This window comes from Barbatula barbatula (genome assembly GCF_947034865.1).
Source record: "Barbatula barbatula genome assembly, chromosome: 1".
Taxonomy (NCBI): Eukaryota; Metazoa; Chordata; class Actinopteri; order Cypriniformes; family Nemacheilidae; genus Barbatula; species Barbatula barbatula.
In genome coordinates, this window is record NC_136766.1 from 18921394 (window position 1) to 18945145 (window position 23752).

General features: G+C 40.7%; 1 protein-coding gene across 2 annotated transcripts; it reads right to left on the bottom strand.

Annotated features, from left to right (window-relative positions):
* Window positions 1-359: 359 nt before the first annotated feature.
* On the bottom strand, window positions 360-23270 carry kcnc1a (potassium voltage-gated channel, Shaw-related subfamily, member 1a; the record flags this gene model as incomplete). 2 transcript variants are annotated; one of them, XM_079464660.1, is made up of 4 exons in its annotated part: window positions 360-499; window positions 2506-2691; window positions 8832-9762; window positions 22689-23270. In XM_079464660.1, the coding sequence occupies 4 exons, from the start codon at window positions 23256-23258 to the stop codon at window positions 360-362; spliced, it is 1827 nt and encodes a 608-aa protein (XP_079320786.1). The 2 variants fall into 2 exon arrangements, with proteins under 2 accessions (XP_079320786.1, XP_079320785.1); XM_079464659.1 differs by lacking the exon at window positions 360-499 and adding an exon at window positions 1614-1741 and having other exon boundaries at window positions 22689-23258.
* Window positions 23271-23752: the final 482 nt, after the last annotated feature.

Consider the following 23752-nt stretch of genomic DNA (forward strand, 5'->3'; position numbering starts at 1 on the left):
GACACTAAAAATAAGGCAAATATAAATGTAAGTTCTGAAATGCTCCCTCCAACAATATTGTGCTCTTTAAGCAGGGTGTAGCTTTCGCATCCCAGTTCTTTAACGATTGAACCCCTGCAATTGAAAGTAGGGATTCCTTAAAACTTTCCCTGAGATCTTTTGGACATCTGATGGCATTGTATGGGTGGAGCGCTGGCAGGACAAGAACCAAGCAAAATGAGCGGAGGAGACAAAAAATCAAAGCTCCAGAACACACAGACCAGAGAACAAGACAGACCAGACCAAATGAAACACTGCAGAGAACAGAAGGCAGCAGGGCAGGAGGAAGACCCAGCGAGACAGCTCTATTTACAGCACCATTAGAGAATGGAGGGGATTGGAGAATGGGATCGCCGCAGGAGAACAGGTGGGCCGCAGGACCTGGTGGACATCGATACCACCTTGGCCAGCGTTCGGGCCTGGCTGGTTATGGTGCCCAGGCTTCGGGACTTTTGATAACCTTGGTTTGGCAGAGAGAAATGTGCACATGGCAATTGCTGAGACACAACGGATTGGTCTGCCTTTTAATTTTGGTCCACACCATGTTTTCATAGGTGGCTGTTGCTGCTATGGGTCAAATTTAAAGGGTTTAAAACTGCATACAATTTCTGTGACGGCATGCACGAAGAGAGCAGTTTATTAATCTGGCTTTAGTGAGAGCAGCGAAGGCTGTGGATGGCAAGGCAAAATATTGAAGCTTTCATTTGAATTGATCAGATTCGTTGATCTATACGTTCAAACTTAAAAATCTAAAATTAAGGCAAAACTGATCTTCTGATATTTTTTTGTCAGCCTCAGGCACTTTCAGGCACTCTATCTAATGTATTCTTTGCCAGTTTGCAAATCCAAGTCTTCACCTTCTCTTCCAATACCATGCAGGCATCAGGACAGAGTGTGCAGCAGGGTCGCAGGACCACCCCAATACATGCACAAAATAACGCTACAGAAATAAAAAAACGCACTCCAAAAAAGCACTACTACATGCACACATACCCATAAATGTACACATAAAAACACCACAAAGGTAATCTCAGACAATAAAACGACATATTGGTTGAGAACAGTGTGTCTAGTTCTGCCTGGTGATGATGTTGACCAACTTGTGCTGCATTTGCCTGTGGGTAGGATTTGGAGTCAAACAGAGCATGCTCACATAGAGCAACATGTCATGTGACACAGACAGACAGTGCTATTGGTTGGAAAATGAAGACACACTCGTGTGACAAATCGGTAACACTTTGGAGGATGGTAGTAGGCGACATAATCTCTTTTGAATATGATTTATAAATATGTGGCCATGGCCTTGTTTGCTGTTGGCGGTATTATTGTTGTTCACTCTGGGTGCGTTTTTGTTGGCCATCTGCCCTTAAGTCTATTTATCCAGCAGGTTTCAAATTATTTTACATCAATGAGACACTGTGTGGAAGGTATGTTGGTGTTTATATCACTATATTTGCTGACATGTTGCACAATATTTGACAGCCTGTAAAGCTACATAGTGTGTAAGGGGCTTGAATTGTTCTAAGGCTGCGATTCGAAGGCTATGTCATATGACGGCAAAACAGGAATGGATATCAGGTGTTGACCCTGGCATGGCCGTCTTCTGGGCTGTGCGCCCAGCCTAGCTGCAGCAGTGGGTAACCCTGCGGGTCATGCGTCGGGCCGGCCGGCTCCGCCCCTGACCTCCCTGAGAACGTTCCGGCTATGAACATAAGGAGGTAGCATAAGGAATATGGGAAAGAGGGGAGGTGGAGGGAGGTACAAACATAGAAACGGACCACAGGCATGTACAGTGGCATAAGAAACAAGTAAAAACAAACAAACAACAAAAAAAACAGAAAAAAGGGAAGATTAAGGTTGGCCCCAAGAGGCAGCTGTATGTGTGTTAATATGACATTGACATAATACAGCGTGGTGTGGAAAATAAAACTTATTTACGATATGTTAAAAGAGAAGAGGGTTGGAGAAAAGTGACTTGTGGGAGGATCTGAGCGTGCAGGGGAGGGTTTCAGTTTTATCCGCCTCATCTTATGTAGGTATAAAAAAGTTAAATTAAATTAGTTAAATTAATTAACAAATTAGTGCTAATTTATTTGATTTATTTTTATTTTTGTAAAACAATGAATGTAGCTCTCTATTGGCCAATAGGAATAAGCCAAAGTAAGTAATGTCTAGGTCTGCTTATTTGTAAACACTAGATAAAATCTGTCCGCCTACTGACACGGCTGAGATGAAAATGTGCCTGTGGGGAATTTAACATACATAGATACATCAGTATCTCTTTTGTGATGAAAACGCCAATAGTTACAGACTGTCTGTTGTGGGCGCGCTCTGCTTGTCTGTATGTTTGGACTGTCCATGTGTTTATGTCATGCTGTTTCACTGTGTCCTCACTGTGTCCTTATTGCGTGTGTGCTTTATATACTGTATGACATTGTGTAGACACAAAGGTTTGCAGTCACATACCCTTCCTCACTCTGGTGCCCGTGTTTGTAGATCGCCTGCTGACGTTCAGCAGAAAACACGGAGTGTCCCCCCGCGGGTCGTTGGGGTTGAAGATCTGCCCATCCTCGGGGGAAATGGCTTGATCTATGTGGGGACAATCTTCATTGGCCAGTGCTGCTTTAGCTGCCTCGCCGTTCACTTTGGAATCTTTAAACACATTAGCACAGGCTAAGAAAAACATGCAACTATGGTGCATCATACTGTAGATAAGATAGATTGCAACATACACGCAAATATTTGTATCTGACTTTACAGGATTTTGGAGGACTTTCCTTAGATTTAATGATTAGAGATCATTATAAAAAAATTTGATGTTTTATATTATACTATTGTATGAATTTCATAACATTATGAATTAGGATATCAGTCTGAATAATCAGCTATCAGTATCAGTGGAGAAATGTCGTATCGGGGCAGTTGACAAGTATACAGTAAATCGTCGCCTTAGAATTATAAGGTTCTATCTGCATTCGGAGTAGTTGAGATGTTGAGCTTCAAAGTTTTGAATTTTTCTATAGCAAAAATGATATGGGAACAAATCTCTTTCATACATGAAAAGGAGACCCTACATGCATTACAAATGTACAAAATCAACTTTTTCTGAAATTTGTAAGTGTGGGTTTTTGGAACAGGTCAAACGCAGATAGAACCTTCTGATTCTAAAGAAAATAACTTTTTTGTTTAGAAGGTTCTATCTGCAAAACATGAATTAAAGCAATATATTTACCACAAAACAAACAATTTACTTATAATTTTGTTACATTTTTTAAATAACTTACACATTTTTGTACATGAGATTAGTGTTGTAATAATGTGTTGGTTTCTGTTTGTTTAGACAGAAAGCAGCTACTGTAATCGGACCTACACTTCATTGAACAGAAGGTGGGACAAGTGAAATTTCCTTCTAGAGATGAGTATTGCTGAAATATCATGATAATGTTTATTGTTGTAATTTAGACTGTTGACATTGTTGACTATTTGGCCTTAGGGGCTTTACATTGTAACACGTAAGGTATTAATCACATCATGGGGTTTCATGTAAACAGGAATTAGGAAGCTAGCACTGCTGGCTACTGTTGTGTCTATAAATATGAAAATAAAAACTCCTCAATAGAATATGTTAAAAACATAATTTTGACAAAAATGTCAGATGGAACCTTACACTTCAAAGGCGACGAAATGAGTCATTTGGTGTGACAGCAAAAAGTAAAAAAATCAATAAACAATAAAGATAAATCTCTCTTTGTGAATGTTTTAAAGAACATGAATCTTAGGCTTTGACCCACATGCTGTAGTGTCAGAAACCAAGAAGATATAGGGGATAAATTCACATCCTTAAAATAAAATATCCCCAAAAGTTGCTATGGAAGTAAATTACCCCAAAAACGAAACCTCTCTCGTGAAAGGCACAATTAAAGAAGCCGACAGAAACGTTTATTTGTAGCACCGCATTTTACCAAACAGCAGGGTGCATCTCTGGTACCGCTCCAAAGAATGAAAGAGAAACATTGAATTATAGCCTCTGGCCAATGAGTAATATATAGAAACAGCTCATGGCAAGCAGCCTGTTCACCTGTGAGCTCTCTGGCAGCCAAAAGCTCGAGCTCACTCGATTTATGCCTCATCGATCAGAGCGGTGAGAAGGGGGAGCGGTGCCAAAACTCCTCAGGGGAAAGAACTCTCCCACCTGGATTTTCCATTGTATCTCCAACACTGATTCAAGCACGTGTCTGCTAACGTATTACTGTCAACTAAAGAACATCTGTCAGCGAGTACAACAGGGTTCAGCTTTGCGGTTACTCAAATGGGATGCCAGTCTCGTTGGTAATGGCTACATTTCATTATGGTCGATTGACAGATAGTCAAATGTACAGCACACACACTCGGTCTGTAGACTGCCTACAGTGTAAAGTGTCTGAAGAAATGTAAAGAAATGATTTAATCCCCTCTGAAAAGGGACAAAGTTTTGTTATTTGTATTGTGAAGCTCTTTAACTGTGAAATGCAACTCAGATATGTGTATGAATCTCAGATAATTTGTTGTGTTTATTCATCTTTTTTGTGTGGGGTGTAAGTGTGCGTTTGTCAGACAGCACCCAACCCTTTAAAAACAGACACACTGTTGTGAAGTGATGCAATAATTTGTACTGTAGAGTCTGCAAGCAGGATGGAGGAGGACGTGACTCATCTTTATGTATAGTTAGATGAACACAGGCATCCCTCTCACACTCACCTATGTTCTTGCTCTTTGTTTGTTTTTCTTTGTTGACTAATCATTTTGAGACCTAAAGTCATTAGTGTACATGCATATCTGCCATATTTGCGTATGCAGTTGTTGTGATATCTATGGTCTGATTATAGTGGGAGAGACAAATACAGTACATTTTTATCAGATTTTGATAATGGCAAATGCGAGTGTACATTCAAATGCCCCCGATAGTTTCTTGCAGTGAACTTCACAGGGTTTTTTTGACAACTTAAGTGAAATTCCTAATAGTAGGGAGTGTTATGCTCACTGTCATGAAAGTGAGCATAACCCTCCCTACTTTTAGGAATCTCACTTGAGCATTATGGGGTATATGCACACGGTAAACCTCAGGTAAAATCTCTACCAGCTCTATAACATCCGGAGCCATAGGGAAAAAAGGCTTTCACTTCAGGATGCACATAGCATTACGATCAACAACGTGAGTCTTATTATTCAAACACTTCGCCATACGTCAACAACCAAAAAGTAGAAGCACTTCAGGATATCCGTTTCAAGGTACATACACAAATATGAAAAAAAGTTAACTTTTGCACTTACTAGAGGCATGATCAAAGAGGCACGTTTTCTTACTTAACAGATCTTTATCACTTGTTGGAAATCCCCTTAGTGCTATGAGAGCAGAAGGGACCTAGCTGACAGCGATTTTTGCAGAATTAGGTTACCATTTTTAAAAAGTATATATATATTAATTATATTGCCACATTATGGTTTAAATCAAATATATAATTATAGCTCAGAAGTGGTCACTAGGCAGTTGCACAGTGTGTGTATGTGTGTGTCTGGTTAAACCCAGTACATGAATAACTAATGATGGCAATTCAAGACGGTGCCCCTTTTCTGCTGAAAGAAAAGAGGCTTCTAGCTGCATTCCAGACTTCACATAGTTTGATTCTGTCTCTCTTCATCCTAATTGTTCCAATCATCCGGTCTAGAGGAATACAGTAAAATATGCTTCAGACCGCATGATTCAGTGCTCTGTTTACTGTAAAATATTTCCATGCACACAGAACAAGAATTACGCAGATTCGCTTCAGCATTTTAATGCAATTGTCTATGCAGTGACCAGGAACCTGAATTCAGCCTGCTGTCTTAAAGGAGTAGTTCACCTTTAAAATGAAAAGTTCTGTTACCAACATTTTTCAAAATATCTTATTTTTTTGTTCTGGAACAGAAGAAAGTCATACAGGTTTAAAATAATAAGAGGGTGAGTAAATGATGACAGAATTTTCATTTTTAAGGTTAACTACTCCTTTAAATGTGCAAGTATAGATAATATACACTGTTCTATCGATTTATGAATTATAAATATGACAAATTTGATGTATTATCTTTGAGCTACTTTATATATATCTTCAGAGCTTAGTAAATGTGCCATGAGCTCTTAAGATCATGCTGGATGTGAGTCATAGAGCTATATCTGAACAATGATAATTACACAACTCATAGACCTCCGAATTAGCAGTAACTATAAAATAGGGAAGGATATAGTCTATAGAGAACAGAATGGTTACTAATCTCACAGAACATCACGTAGCCGAATGTTTGCTATGTTGCTATGTGATTGTGGCCAATTCAACAGATGCTTTCACAAATGTGCTGATAAGTGTGGTTCTCTGCACAGAGTCATCTGCAAACCCATTTACAAGAAAATTTTGAAGAATCTGCTAAGTAACAGAGAGAGAGACTGGGAGAAATTAATTTTGAACTATTTACACTAATGGCCATGGAGAATAAAGTTTAATTGGATTTATTGTCCATCACGTGTCCATTCACATCTATATTGGATGTGTACACAGATGCATTTTATACCTAAAAACAACCAGAGACATATAATCCATAAAAACTCAAGAACCATTTAACAGCACGGCTTGTATTGATATGCTGCAATTTTCTTACAGCATATACCCATGTGTGTGTGTTAGGCTGTGCAGAAGTCGTGCACGGCGAGTGAATGACTGCAGCTCATTGCAGAATGCGAATCCTATTGTGCCGTTGCTTGGACACCGTTGCCATAGCAACAGGCTCCAGTGCAGTGTGAAAACAAAGAATGAAATAATAAAGAGATGGTGTGAAAACAGAAAGCACAACCCTCTCTAGTCTCTCCATTATGAGAAAGCTTGGTTTATAAATGAACAGACATAGGTAAAAGTGGCATAGGCTTACATCTTTGCCATACAGTACCTGAGTCATGCAAACTATGAATTGTTGTGTGTGCATGGCCTGGGAAAATTATGAGCTTGTTCCACCCTGGCAAACACACACAACTTTAAAGGCCTACTTGAGAGTCCTAACACTCAGGTTCCCCGAAGAGACCCTTGTTTGCACATATGTTCACAACTACAAGCCCAATCAAAGTCTTAATAATAATTTTATAATGGGGGAATCCCTAAAGTCAGACATAGTTACTCAGATTCTTCAACCATGGTGATCAGACGTTGAGGCTGACTCTATATCTGAGCATGCTGCAGATGAAGGCACTCACCAGCAGTGGTGTAAAGTATTAGATTAAATGCAATTAGTTACTGAACATAAGTATCTTTTTGGCTACATTGTAGTTGTACTGAGTATAAAAGATTTGAGCAACTTTTACTCTCTTCTTGACTACATTTTTTAAAAAGTATATGTACTCTTTACTCCACCACATTAATGCAATTACACATTACATTCTGCATCGCACTTATCTTTTTGTGCAGCATTTTTTTCTGCTACAGAAGAAGCAATATTATCGTTTACAGGGCATTGAAAGTACTATATCTTGTGCATTTTGCCCTTACTTACTGAAACTTGTCAACATGGCTTCTTTCTACGAATGCAGGTGCATTGTCAGGTAGTTGACATCGCTGATGTTTTATGTGGGAAGAGGACGTGACTGCAGCCGGGGATGAGCCCAAAACCAGCATGTCCTGTTCAAAAAGGCTTTAACTTTTGTCATTTTTTACGTAACATCATTTTATTTATCCGTTTTACTGAAGAGACCTTTTTGAAGGATGATTGTTTCCTTATAGGCACTTGATCTTAACTGAGACTTGGGTGTTTGTATTAGATGTAAGCTATGGTGTCGACCTTGATTTCTTGCGATTGCTCTCCAAATCAACTGTTTCTTGTTTATCACTGACACGTCTCTAAAGTGTGAAGGACTATCGCTGCTTTGAGCCTACATTCAGTATGAGTAAAATACTTAAGTACTGTTAAAGTACTCAGATACAGAAGACTTTTACCCAAGTCGTTTTTGGAATTTGTGACTTGTAATGGAGTCATTTTCACTGCAAGGTATCTGTACTTTTAAGTATGGTTTTTAGGTACTCTTTACACCTCTGCTCACCAGCACTTACATACAGTACATACCTGTAAGAATGCTGCATACAGAATAAATTGTGAAATATCTCCTTTACGTTGCTCAGAGCCACTCTTTCTGTGATATTTGTATGCAAGTGTGGTGGTACCTCTTCAAGGGGCCATAACAAATGTACCAAACAAAAGAAAACATGCATACTTATTATATTATGATGATACGATGATAACTGGGAGAATGGCATGACAGCCACAGAGCTTGTTAACCTGGTTGGCCTCGTAGTAAAAGCAATATCACGCTTATACTATAAATAAGGCAAAGCAATCAATAAATACAGAGGCGAGTTGAATAAGCGTGCTCCTGTTTGTCTGAGTGAATATAATTTATCCTCACAGGAGTCTGATGGAAAACATAGACATAAAGAATGATGCATGGGGTATTGGTTGTTATGCAGCCATGGTGAAGCCGCTTCTGTATGTTTGTTTCTTGGCTTGTCTGTGTGAATAGGCAGAACAGTATGCAGTGTGATGAGATTTTGTAATGTCTCCAGATGGTTGGGCTGCATTTGAATGAATCCCAAATGAGAGATTTGCATACAGTTTACATGTGTGAATTCAGCCTTCAAGATAAGTCACGTCTATAAAGATGGTTTATTGGAAGGGTAGGTAAAGCAAATTTAATCTCAAACAATTAATTCAGGTAGACATTAGTCAGACACATTTCTTACCTGCTCTGTTCATTTCTAAAACCTCCTCTTGGGCAACCAGAGAGCAATGTTCACTTCGCGGGCTGAGGTGGGGCGAGTTCATGGCTGACTTACAGTAATTGGGTGAACCCAGCTGTGGGGCACGGGGAATATGTTTGTTCTTTTTCTTTGGTAGCTTCTGCTTAGCCATGGCTAGAGAGTAATACATCCCAAAGTTATTGACAATGACGGGCACGGGCATAGCAATGGTTAATACACCCGCCAGGGCGCACAATGCTCCCACCAACATGCCCGACCATGTCTGAGGGTACATGTCTCCGTAGCCCAGTGTGGTCATTGTCACAACGGCCCACCAGAAGCCGATGGGTATGTTTTTGAAATGCGTGTGCTCGCTGGCGCGTGGGTCGTTGGGATCGGCACCGATGCGTTCAGCGTAGTAGATCATGGTGGCAAAGATTAGCACTCCAAGAGCGAGAAAGATGATGAGCAGGAGAAACTCGTTGGTGCTAGCACGGAGAGTGTGTCCCAGTACGCGCAGCCCCACAAAGTGTCGGGTCAGCTTGAAGATCCGGAGGATCCGGACAAAACGCACCACTCGAAGGAACCCAAGAACGTCCTTTGCTTCCGAAGAGGACAACCCGCTCAGACCCACCTCCAGATAAAAGGGCAAGATGGCCACAAAATCTATGATGTTGAGGGCATTTCTGATGAACTTTGTTTTGTCTGGACAGAAGGTGATACGCATGAGGAACTCAAAGGTGAACCATACTACACACACACCCTCTATGTAGGTTAGGTAGACTACTGTCTCTGTCTCCTGGTTAATCCTGGAGCTGTTGTCATGCGGGTTAAAATACGTCCGGTTAATGATGGGGTTGAAGGCCTCGTGCGTTTCCAGGCAGAACGTGGTTATGGAAACCAGAATGAAGAACAGCGAAGCAAATGCCACCCACTGCAGTAAAGAGAGAAAGGGAGAAAGAGAGGACAGAGGGGGGGAAAACATACAATGTTAATTTCTATCCATTAAAAAACAACTTTTCATAGGGGCAAGAGTTAAATTGAGGTCAGGACTTTAAAGTATTATCCAAAAAGCCTCTCTTATTGCAAAATGTATCCTTGATCTAGAAAAAAACATCAACACAACACACTTTGTAATGTTATGAAGAATCTCTTGGCCTTTCTTTCATTTAATTACGTTTTTATTTATTTATTAATCACACCTTATGTTTTGAGTGCCCTTCTCACCCTAAGGCCTACAATAACACCCATAGTTCCATATTTTTCTCACTAAGAACAGGCAATTATTTTTCCATTTGATCATAAACACTTGATTTTTCAACAAAAAATAACATATCCTCAAGCTGTCACTTCACACAGAGCTGGGTAAGATATATTTTATGAAATATAAAATGATTTCCCTCGTACTGTGTCCTTGCAATTTCTTACAGGTATACAGAATGGTCTGCATAACATGGCCTTGGGTGAGCCTCCTACAGTAGGTCCCACGCTTGATGTCTTTTACAGTAGCTTGAGCAACACTTGAAATCACATAGGTGAAACTCTCTTGCAACACCGCAAGATCAGTGAGTACCCAGGTTTATTAGAGTAAAGAACAAATATCAATCAAATAATACCTAAACTAAGTGCATATAAAAGTTCAGGAAATTGCCTGGTTTCCATTAGCGGTTATAGTTCACAATGACCATCTCAACATAATGCGTATATGTCTGTGGGGCTAACAGCTGAACAGTCTGAATCCGAATGAGTGATTCATGCCATTTTCAAGTTCAAAGGCTTTGTTGGCATAGTTGTTTGCCTGTGATATTAATTATTTTCTCTTTGGCATATTCACAATGATGAATGAGCCTTGCTGGACTGTTTGGGTTGAGAATCATGTTACCTGCTCATCCCAGGGTTAAACTGTGATTTGTCATGCATTGTACATGAAATATATCCTAACTTTAAGTCTTTACAAATACACATATGCTGTTTGCTTGATTATGGCACGAGTTTAAAAAAAATAAAGATCAAATAACAAGGTTTTTAACGAATTCTGTGATTAGAAATGCTTGGTGAAAGCCTTTGAAAAGCTTGTTTACTTCATGGCAAAATGAAAATGGCAATGAGGGAAGAAGCTCATTCAGAAATAGCACACCACCTCTTCTCCCTTATATCACCTCTTACTCTCATTCTCTGGCTGTACCGCTCTTCATGAAGATCAAAGCGTGTCACGTTCTCTTATATAACCAGACGCTAACTGCGAGCACTCACATTTGGGACTGCGTCTGTATTTGTGGATTCATGTGTTTTCATGTGTCTGTGGGGAAGTATTTTGTGTATGGCTGTGGCACTGCTGTGATTTCATTTTTAGACAGTCCAATTGGGTGCCACTTGTGCTTTATAGAAAAAGCATGAATTCTGCCAGTTCATTGGTTCCTGCATTAATTATGAAGTTGCTGTTGGTGAAGACTTTATTTTGGTTCTCATGAAAACTAAAACATTTCATGAAAACTAAAACTACCAAACAAAAACTGCCAATAAAAACAATCTTAATATAGTATTTGGGCACTTACAGAGACAGTTCACCCAAAAATGAAAATTATCTCATGAATTACTCACTCTCTAGATGTTCCATACCTGTACACATTTCTTTGCTTGGTTGAACACAGAGAAAGATATTTGGACGAATGCTTATAACCAGACAGTTCTTGGACCCCAGTGATAACCTTAGAAGGAAAAATGACAATGGTAGTCAAGAGTGCCCCAGAACTGTTTGCTTTCCTACATTCTTCAAAATATCTTCTATTGTGTTCAACAGAACAAAGAAATTTAATCGATTCCAAGAACCGTTTGGTTACAAGCATTCTTCTAAATGTATTTCTCTGTGTTGATCAGAACAAAGATATGGACACAGGTTTGAAACAACTCAAAGGTGAGTAAATGATGACAGAATTTAAATTTTTGGGTGAATTATAGCACAAGTTATTTCATAATTTTGTTTCCATTAAAACATTTTTAGAACAGTTTATAATTTTATAAGAAACTTTCAGGAAAACTGAAAACGTTGTTATCAAAGCATGTCTTTAAATTATGTGTGCTCAAAATCTGAACAGACTGAACATGTTGACAGGCAAGCGAAGAGTAGAGGAATAAAGCATCATAGTAATTTCCTGTGACACTGAATCCACGTAACACAATTGTTCCACAAAAAATGTTTCACTTAAGCACTGGATTGCCCAGTCTGTCTGGTCAGTGGAGATGACATGAGCAATGAGGGCGGTTAAGTGTGCATTACATATTGTTATTATGCCATTAATGTACAGTGAAGTTCATCTGTTCGAAGCAGAAATAATTGGCCATCTCCACTGATTTGAGATTAATGGAAAGAGGGCACTAGCGGGAGAGAGAGGTAGCAATTTATCCCTTTTATATTCAAAGTATCATACATATTAAGAAAATAAATCTCAATTGTCCCTTAAAGACATTAATGTTTGTTAAAGGTCCAATATAGATTATTTGGCCAATCCAAACATGTCAATTGTTTATTTTCATTTTAAACATTATACACGTTGTTATATAATTTTAAATCAATCTCTTTTTTGGAGCTCGAACATAAATATATTTTATGTTGTGCACAGCCAAACGTTTGTAAGTGCTTTCGGAGAACACTAATGTAATTTTACAGTATCTTTTTTAAAAGATCACTCATGGTTATCGTTTAATGTCTCTTTTAGGCATGGCCTTTTGTGCTATGCATCAGCAGGACATCTCCAAAGTGCCTCTTCCTGGGCTGCCAGCTGGCAATGAGGGTCAGAAATCCAGCCCTCAAAGAACACTATTGAGACAATAAATGTCACAGGTCAGGTTACATTGATGGAGGAAATGTTCAACTACAGAAAAGCCAACTTGATTGATCTTAAAACGGACTGTGTTAATATAAGGCCAGCAGCTCAATAGCTAAACCTTTCTCAAAGTGATCATTGCTTTTTGGTGGTTTTGTTTTTAGTCTGGTGTTCAGAATGACCCATTTTAAATATCTAATATGTGTTCAGGCAACAGGAAATCCACTTCACTCTGCCTCTTTCCACATTCTTACATAAGCACATGTCATCAGTTAACAGTGCATTAGCAGGTGTATAGACATGAAACACCATTCACAATCCATTTTGCTTCTGCAGTATGGCATATTTCACAGGATGCTCATCGAGAAAAAAATATAGGGGGGGACCTAATTTTATTTATCAGGGATTTACAAAAAGGATGACATCATTAGATGACAAAAAGTCGGTGTATCTTACCTGATTCAGACACAAGTGAGTTTGCTGAAAGAATGTCTAAATTGCTTTTGGGCCTTAGGGTAACATTATCCAACAGCTGGAGAGGAATAAGTGATGTCAGCAAAAATAAATAAGTGGCGTCAGCAAGAAAGTCGCTACAGAGATAGCACAAGTTATTTCATACTTGTTTCCATTAAAGCGTTTTTATTTGAAGCAACCTGCATGGATTAGAACAATTTACAATTTTATAAGAAACTCGCAGGAAAACTGAAAACTTTGTGTGCAAAGCATGTCTTTAAATTATGTGTGCTAAAAATCTGAACAGACTGAACATGTTGACAGGCAAGTGAAGGGTAGAATTGAGGAATAAAGCATCATAGTAATTTCCTGTGACACTGAATCCATGTAACACAATTCTTCCACAAAATAAATTTCACTTAAGCACTGAAATGCCCAGTCTGTCTGGTCAGTGGAAATGACATGAACAATGAGGGCGGTTAAGTGTGCATTACACATTGTTATTATGCCATTAATGTACAGTAAAGTTCATCTGTTGTTGATACATCAACAAATCACTCTAAATGCACTTCTACTGTGCAAAAGAAATAACAAAACAGGACTTGACATCCCCAAAAATGCCAAAATCTGTAATGTAAAGTCTTAAGAAATCAAATTGTACCCTATTTACATTGTTAGTGTACATTGCTTGTTTTGTGTAGAATAATGCAATTTCCGTGCAAATCAATTCACTTTTTTTGGTCTTCATTATCTTTAATCTGAAATCTGAAAATGTACTTTTTATGTGCTCTGCCATGAGCTCCATTTCTACATGAAACGCCTACTTTCTTTTAGATCTAATCAATTTGCTATTAAAACAAGCGGCATCCTCTATTTTTTTATTCTACGGTATACTATATTTCATTGCACTCGGACATACGTCATAATCTTGAAGTATTACGAATAGTGATTTTCAGACTTTTGGGTCAATTAATCAACATTACTACCTATAGAAAATCCTTCAGGTGGCTAAATCTTAATACCGTTCATGCATGACCAATTGTTTACCTTTAAAGTGGATTATTTTATTGTCCTCAGACTCTTTTTAATGAATTAACTCTGCTAACCTGTTTGTGCTGAAAATCATATTACCTTTGTCATTGGTGAAAACAGACAATAGGTTGGCTTCAACAAAGAACCAAACATTGATTGTGTTTCAGTGGACTGTGGTATGATTGCAATCAGTGATACATCACAGGATGCACTGAAAAAAAACATATCAGCTATCGTCCTCTGTTTTTACAAATACTTGCCCTCCGGTTAAACCTATTAAGCAGTAGATTTATTTGGGGCTGACATGCGTCTCAGTCTGAATGAACAATTCAAGTACGTGTTCAATTCGTTTGTCAGATAAATTGTTTACTTGTTTTATTGATTATTTTCTATTTCCTGCATTCAAGATAATGAATGACCTGTGTGAGATTGTTTGGGTTGAGAGTCATGTTACCTCATTGTAGGTCAAAAAATGAAAGGCTAGTTATCTGAGACTCTAATAGAAATGGATGCTGGCTTTGGCTAAACAAAGCATACAACAGTGATTGTGTTTGGTCAGACCAGCATTTAAAAGAAGTTTTAATTTCGTTGCAGAACTGCATTCTGCCACAGTTTAAAGTGGAACCCCTAGCCCCTTTTCCAGCCTTTTATACCCCAAACTCTTATTAAGAGCTATTCTATTCGGTTTAAAATGCCTTTAAATTTACAATGAATTCATTAACAATTTTGATTTGGGTGTTTCTTCAATGAAATATTAAATTAAGATTTATTTGAGTCAGTGTCTGGCCAGTTTTAAATTACAATAAGGAGCCCAAGGAGACTCAGACTGCTCTTGATCGGCCTGCTTTTAAAAATCCACCATAAATCCAGAGTTCTTTGCATTCAGGTGCCCCAGTTTGAGGGTCTTACACCCAATATTCGTGGCCCATGATACCAAGGCTATTCACAGTTGCTGGGTCTCTAGCACCTGCCCGGCAGCTTTTTAAAGGGGTGTCCTGCTCTACTTACTCACAGACAGAACCGGAGGAGATTGGGAAGGGTGTGTGGGGGTAATCAGAAATTAATGATGTCCTAAAAATAGTAACGGATGGAAGAGCAGGGTACGTACAAACAGTATATTGTATTTCCGTCTTATTTTTTAATTATTGAATAGCCGAGTGTTTGCAAATCAAGGTCTGCTCTCAGGAACTGTAAAGTTTTGGTATTTTCCTGCCTGTGAGTTATGATCTTGCCTTCTATCAGCATGATAAATAGTCAATCACTTTGTGTTCCTTTGTGGGAAGGTCAATTTCAGCAGAATGTGCAAGAGGTTAGCCAGCATACTGTGTCAAGGTACTCCACCCTATCTCTCCTTCTCTCTTTCCAGTAATTAAGGGGTCTGGGCTGTGCTCTGCTATTGCAGTCTAATTAATGTTAATCACTGTATAGGCTTCCTTTGGGGCTGAGCTCTGTTCTGCCTTCATAATGCAAGAATCTGTGCAAACCTCACTGGGATCTAATGGAAGTTAAGAAGAGAAGGACAGGTACGCACCTGACAACAGGTATCTTTGTCTTATGGTCCTCTTATCTTTCCATGACTGACATGCATAAAGGTATAAATTGTCAGCCTCTTTCCATAAAATGATAGTGAATGGGCACACAGATTTGAAAAAAAACATGAGTAAATAAAATAATGATTAGGCAATGATGTGTATAGATCTCCGCTAGGGATAAAAGGAAGTTTACTTAATAAAACATTTATTGAATAAATAAATCACCTGTATGTAAAAGAGTAGCCTAACTGTCTACTTTTTAATTTTATGACCTTTTATAACTTTTTATATTGATTGTACATTGGAGAGAGAGACAAGAAAAATCGCAGGGTGACAGTCTGAAGGGAACAGTCCACTGGACCAGCAGCGCCAACATCTTTGTGTTTTTAAATATTTCTCTCTCACATTGGCTTTTATGCAAATCTTTAAGGGGTATCAGAGAATTTCCCTGAAAATATTTATTTATTATGTCCTCCGTGTAATAATCTGTCTTTGAACAACTAGAACAGAGTGTCAAGTCCACTTAAATAGAACTATAAACTAAAAGTTAGAAATGTAACGGCACAAAGTGAACCAGATAGTTTAATGTCACGATTTGTGAGGAGAAGAACCCAATGGCAGGCAGACACGGCGATGAAGGGGTTAACAGATAATTTATTATAGTAAACAGAAAACAAAGACCCACGAGGGGGTAAAACAAGACAGGAAAAATAATGACGACTAGGACACGAACTAACTAGACTGGAAAAAATAAAACACTAAGGACAAGACTAGACTAACTCACCAAATACAGGGTAACACTAACTAGAGACAAGATGCAAGGGTAATCCAAAAACGTATCCGACAAGGAAAGCAAACAAAGTACTGTATACAAAATGCAAGGTACAGCAAACACGACCAAGGTACAATATACAATGAACGAGCACAGGACAATGAACACGAGGATGTTTTATAGGGGAAACAAACACAGGATAATTGACAAGGGTCAGGTGCGGGTAATGAAACACTCAGGGAAGGTTAACGAGGAAACGAGATGGCGGGAACAAAGACACGGACCAGAGAGAGAGCATAGAAAGCCAATAGCCAACATCTCTCTCTCACATGAAACACAAGACTTTGTCATGAATCTGCCTCAAGACCAAGAATAGACATGACATGAAGGCAGATTCATGACAGAAGCCCCCCCTTTAATGAACACCTCCAGGTGTTCATCAAGGGGTAGACTAACAAGACAAGGCAGACTGGGAACACGACAAGACAAGGCAAAACAAAGAAAACAAGATCAGGGGCAAACAAGCATGCAAAATCAAAGGGTTGGGGTGAGACAATAAAAATAATAAACATGGGAGGGGGGGTGGGGGAACAACAAAGTTCACGGGAGGAAGTCCAATAGGGTAAGGATAAGGTGGGAAAGTCTTAGTTCCCGGGGGCGCTCGCGAGCGTGGAGTCCCCGGGGACTTGATGGGAGCAGTCCTGGGTGGAACTGTTCTTGTTCCCGGCTGAAAGGCCGGCTGAGCCGCCGGCTGGAAGGCCGGCTGAGCCACCGGCTGGAAGGCCGGCTGAGCCACCGGCTGGAGGGCAGGACTTGACGCCGGCTGGAGGGCCGGCAGGGCAGGACTTGGTGCAGGACTTGACGCCGGCTGGAGGGCCGGCAGGGCAGGACTTGGTGCAGGACTTGACGCCGGCTGGAGGGCCGGCAGGGCAGGACTTGGTGCAGGACTTGACGCCGGCTGGAGGGCCGGCAGGGCAGGACTTGGTGCAGGACTTGACGCCGGCTGGAGGGCCGGCAGGGCAGGACTTGGTGCAGGACTTGACGCCGGCTGGAGGGCCGGCAGGGCAGGACTTGGTGCAGGACTTGACGCCGGCTGGAGGGCCGGCAGGGCAGGACTTGGTGCAGGACTTGGCGCAGGACTTGACGCCGGCTGGAGGGCCGGCAGGGCAGGACTTGGCGCAGGACTGGACGCCTGGGCAGGACTTGGCGCAGGACTGGACGCCTGGGCAGGACTTGGCACTGGAGTGGACGCCTGGGCAGGACTTGGGACCACCGGACTTGGGACCACCGGACTTGGGACCACCGGACTTGGGACCACCGGACTTGGGACCACCGGACTTGGGACCACCGGACTTGGGACCACCGGACTTGGGACCACCGGACTTGGGACCACCGGACTTGGGACCACCGGACTTGGGACCACCGGACTTGGGACCACCGGACTTGGGACCACCGGACTTGGGACCACCGGACTTGACGGGACCACCGGACTTGACGGGACCACCGGACTTGACGGGACCACCGGACTTGACGGGACCACCGGACTTTGGACCTCAGGAGGCCCGCTGGACGATCGGGCCCTCCTGCTCGTATGGCGCCCCCCCAAAAAATATTTGGGCTGAGTCCCGGTCTCCTCCTCTGGCTGGAGCTTCGGCTTGGACATTACGCCCCTCCTCGGCTTCTTCTTCGACCGGCTCACGGTGGGTGTAGCCGGTTGTGGAGAAGCGGTGGGGAGCATGAGTAGCTCCATGCTGGAGGAGTCGAAGGGTGCAGAGGGCGAGGAGAGGCACACGGTCCCGATCTGCAAAACCCGACCCTCAGGGCCCGAGTCCAAGAGGGCCGTGGAGTTGGGATGGGCTGAGACCCGGGGCGAATCCCGATCGCAAATCCAGCTGACCAGATCCGTGAAGCCCAGGGGTCTCAGCCTCCTCATCTCCGACTGGGAGAGCGGTTCTGCGAGGCAGCGGTTGAATATGCTCTTCAACTCCTGCTCCGTGAAGCAGCCTCGTTTAGATGTTGCTAAGAATTTGTCTGCAAAGTCCCAAATATAGGTGTTGCCCTGCCGGAGGCCAAAGAGGAGGTGCGCCTCCTTTACCCGGTCTCCCGGGTCCATGCTGCCTGCTGGGTTCGGTTGTGGCTCGTTCATTCTGTCACGATTTGTGAGGAGAAGAACCCAATGGCAGGCAGACACGGCGATGAAGGGGTTAACAGATAATTTATTATAGTAAACAGAAAACAAAGACCCACGAGGGGGTAAAACAAGACAGGAAAAATAATGACGACTAGGACACGAACTAACTAGACTGGAAAAAATAAAACACTAAGGACAAGACTAGACTAACTCACCAAATACAGGGTAACACTAACTAGAGACAAGATGCAAGGGTAATCCAAAAACGTATCCGACAAGGAAAGCAAACAAAGTACTGTATACAAAATGCAAGGTACAGCAAACACGACCAAGGTACAATATACAATGAACGAGCACAGGACAATGAACACGAGGATGTTTTATAGGGGAAACAAACACAGGATAATTGACAAGGGTCAGGTGCGGGTAATGAAACACTCAGGGAAGGTTAACGAGGAAACGAGATGGCGGGAACAAAGACACGGACCAGAGAGAGAGCATAGAAAGCCAATAGCCAACATCTCTCTCTCACATGAAACACAAGACTTTGTCATGAATCTGCCTCAAGACCAAGAATAGACATGACATGAAGGCAGATTCATGACAGTTTAAGCTTTAAGTTGAACATATTTAGGTTTAAGACATGTTGGTGTCATTGCTGGGTCAGGTGGCCGAAGCATGCCCCTGTCCACTCGTTCTTGAAAGCTCCTGAAACTCTGATATCTGTTTTTATTACGACTAAGCGATGATGTGGTATACTTATGTCAGCTGTTGTCTACGTTTGGGTGGATGTGATGTAAAAAATTAAGCAAATTGTCACAAAACGTCTTGTGCATTATGATAACATCACAGGTAAACGTTACATTAGCTTCGCCAGAATGCTTCTGATTATTTGTAGTGTATATTTTTCTAATATAGTCCTGGTTGTGTTGAAAATTTGTCAATTTACTTCAGTTGTGTTTTTGATTATCCCAATAAGCCTCTGACATTGTGACAACATCGCTGCTGTACTTCTGAAACCTTGTATCTCCATATTTTTATATTTTCATTTTAAATGTATCTTCTTAGCCACCCTTTATGTTTCACTGGGTTTTGCAAATATCAAACACATTTCTAAATAATAAATAAAATTATATTCTGCCCTGATGCTCTCTCTCTCTCTCTCTTTCACACACGAACACTCATTCACTTATTCTAGCTAATGCTCAAACCTTGTCTCCTTTTGGCCACTATTTCCTATATGTCATTATATCCCAATTGAATTGAATCACAATTGTTTTCTGAACTGTTTCAGATTCTAATTCAGTCAATATTATCCGTTCAGATTAGACTGAAAAACCCTCTGTCTTGGGTCGGTTCTGGTTGCTATCTAGCCTATTTCAATATCTGTCGAAGACTAGTTGTGCCAACAGTGTGGAGAGGCAGGCAAGTGTTTGTGAGTGTAATGGGAACAGTGGGTGGGCAGGTCATGGCTGGAGGGAGTATGTTGAGGTGAATGTGATAATGTGTGAATCCTCCCTCTCTGCAGGTACATAAACAAGAATCAGTATAATACACCTGAAGAGAAAAATCTAGGAAATCAAACAAACTAAATAAAGTCTGGTGGAATACTGGAAAAGACTTAGTGGATGACCTTAGTTTTTTTAATACCAGTACTGTCAATAAGAGAGGGTGGTCAATGGCCGATACAATAAATACCTTTCTTATAATAAATGTATAACATATAATCCTGCAATTGATAAAGGTAGGCCTACATTTTTACATATTATTTACTTCTTCACACAAATTGTTTGATTTTGAAACTAAAACAACAAGTTAACACTTGTTAATCTTTGAAGGCAGCACAAGAAGATAATTTGAAGGCTGCAAAACAAGATCATTTTATAGAAAAATCTAGCAACCACTTTTCTCTTTCATTGGGAAAGGTGGGAATAAACGGGAAGTCTATGAGACTTATCCAGGAATGAGTCAGTAGGTGGATTCACATATCGATTGGTGCATTAATTACCAACACTTTTGCATGTTGTTGTACAGGGTAAGGCCCACTGGTGCCTGTAATGGCCTAGATGGCCTCCAGGGAGAACGGGACATGGGAGTATCACATAGCAAAAAAGCTCTCAGACATGAGAACTGATGGTAAATGGGATTTAAGTAGTAAGTACAGTATTTTAAGTCATCCATCATTATTTCAATTATTTATCTGTTTATCTAGTTGAGGTCTTGCAATGGTTTGGGGGTTTGTTTGGTCTATTATTTTTAGCTATTTTTGTTAATCTTTTTGTCCGACAATGTGTAGCGAAGCATTATAAGTAAAATTAGATGCCCCTTTAAATTTGTATTTAATTACAGTGAAGTTTATTTTACTTATATTAGTAAAATATACCTTTTTGAATCATTTAATGAATAAACTGTTACATTTAAAAATATAATAATAATAATTTACCTATGGTAAGAAAATAATAAAAATAATGAAATACAAAATAAACACAGGAGAAGATAGATCATCATCATAAACTCTCCTGAGTTTGGCACATTTCCTGGCATCTCACAGGGAAGACGAACTTTGGTTTCAGTAGAGCACTGAAACTGTTTCCATGACAACTTATTCCCAAGATATATAGTGTAAAGAGCAGCATCTCGTTTGAAAAGGACATGAAAATATCTGGTACCTTTGGGAACCCGACACAAACATCTGCCAGATGAGAATGGGATAACAACTCTTTCTCTCTTTACTCTCATGTACACATGTTCAGAGAATAATAAACATAACGAATATCTGATACATGTTTATTCTGCCACAGTTCATTGAGATGGACAGTATGACTCACTTTTTGATTCATTCAAATGTACTGATTTGCTAATTCACTGGCAATGAAAATGCTCTAGGGCTGACTTGCTATGATTCGATTCAGGAAAAAATGTCACCACAAATCTCAAAATAATAACTTATAAATCATGTCAGGGTTTACTGGTCACAATGCAGAAAATTTAATGAGGCACTGAATGCTCCTCAAAGGCCTTCATTATGTCAACATATTGTTCAACTCAGATACATTTCAACTTCTGTATGATCTATTATTTATCATGTGTTCACCGACCTAGCAATCTACTTGCTTAAAAGTAAATGTTGATGAGCTTCAACAGGTTTAGAAAATTCAGACTGTTTAATTTAGACAAATTATTCTTGCCTTATTATAACTAATATAGTGATACACATTTTGTGAGCCATTATGTACTCCAGTGATGTTGATGGTGCACTTAATCAAATTCTCGTCCTCTGTCTTTGAGCAGCATGTTGCTTTCTATTCACAAGACAAGTTCATTTTATTTATTGGTCCATGACATAAATCTACTCACTTCTAACTGTACATCGACATTCCTTTACCCATTTATCGGCATTAGTAGCCTATAGCCAGATCTTGGCAGTGTCCCTGGACCATTTCAATCTGATTAAACAAGAGTAAAACAAAAGAGGCAATCTGACTTCAGTACAGACTAAACTTACCTTTATAGATTTATCTTATTGCCCTTGTTATAAAACACACACAATTAAACTAAAATGTTTATAATAGCTGACAGGGCCAAAGAAATGGTCCACATAAAGGCCAATAATTAAATCTGGCATCAACTGCTGTGACTCATTCTGATCAGAATAAAGAACCATGGTGTGTCTTATCTCAAAGCATCGTGTGCCGATAAAGCCTCCATGATATATATTCTTTTTCATGTTTTCCCAGTGAGATGAATTTGTGCACGAGCACGCCCGTGGCAGGGAAGGGAGCTCATGGCGCGTGGCACAGCAGTCATAGGAGCTGTCGATCAATGCTACAAGAGGTAAGACATTTCTGCACATGCATTTCTCTGGGTAAAAACAAATGTAGTATGTTGATGATAACATTGATTTATAGTTAATAAGAGAGAAATGTTTGAATGGCGCACACAATGAAAGGCAACCAGTTGCTCCTTATTTCTTTCATTTCTGTGCAAATTTTTTATCGATGATCATGACCTCATAAAGTGATTACCTTCAGCACACTTTTATTCATTAACCAATGAAACAGGGTACTGATTAAATACAAATTACCAAAAGACCAATGGCACTTTAATGCCACTCACCCTTGCATATTTAGACGAATAGGGGTCTTCAAAAAGTGCCCAAACACGGCGTTGCCAACGTTGCCACAACCCAACAGATTTGGTGTCGGGTGAGTCCCCCAATGCAAGACGTTTAGTCATCTCAAGTTCATCGTCTCCATCCGCCGAATCACCCAAACAATCTACCTCCGTATCGTCGTTGCCCAATTCAGCCGGTCCTCCACCGAAACTGTCCAGCGCCTCTTCGGCCTCTCGGTGCTGCCGGTATGTCATCCAGCAACACGGCTCCACATCTGTCTCATCAATTCCCCAGAAGGCCAACTCTTCCTCATAAAGAGGACCACACACATCAGCAGGACAGTGTAACTTGCCAGTCCTGTAATAATTGAGAATGTGTGCAAAAACTCCTGGGTGACGGTCAAAGAAAAATTCGTCAGTCTGCGCGTCATAATCAAAGTGACTGTGGGCATCGGGCTCGGCGAGCCAGGCTAAACGAGTGCCGGGGAGAGTGCGCAGGGTGCTGCGGTAGGTCTGGTGTCGAATCCCTCCCACGTTAATCACAACACGGTCTTTCTCGTCACCCTGGCCCATCTCGTCGCTTAGGCATGTCTCGAGCATGGGCCAGGCATCACGACGCTAAAAGAGCCCGAAATTCCATGGGCGCGGTGGTGAGATAACGGAAAATGAGGTAACGCATAAAAAGAAGTGCGAAGATTTTTTAATATCTTGAACAATCCAACATATATGTGCATGAGCGTGTGATGGTCTTGTCAGGGTTTGCCTTCAGGTGCCAAAAGATGAGATAACAAGATTATTAGACGTTGCTCCGAGTTGTAGGTAAAAATTGTGATGCACACCATGAGATCAAGCAAAGGTGAAAGTCTGATGAGTTGTGGTGTATCGCTGTAATGCGTGTGTGGTTCTGAAAGGACAGCTCCGGAGCGCACTTTCCCTGCTTTCCTCTCAATCGCCTCGTCTCCAAATTCCCAATAGACGCCTCCTCGAATCCGACAACGTGTCAATAGAAGAATCGTGTCGTCACATTTTAAGCGTTCAATGTATGTCGAGATGCACCAGAAGCGTTT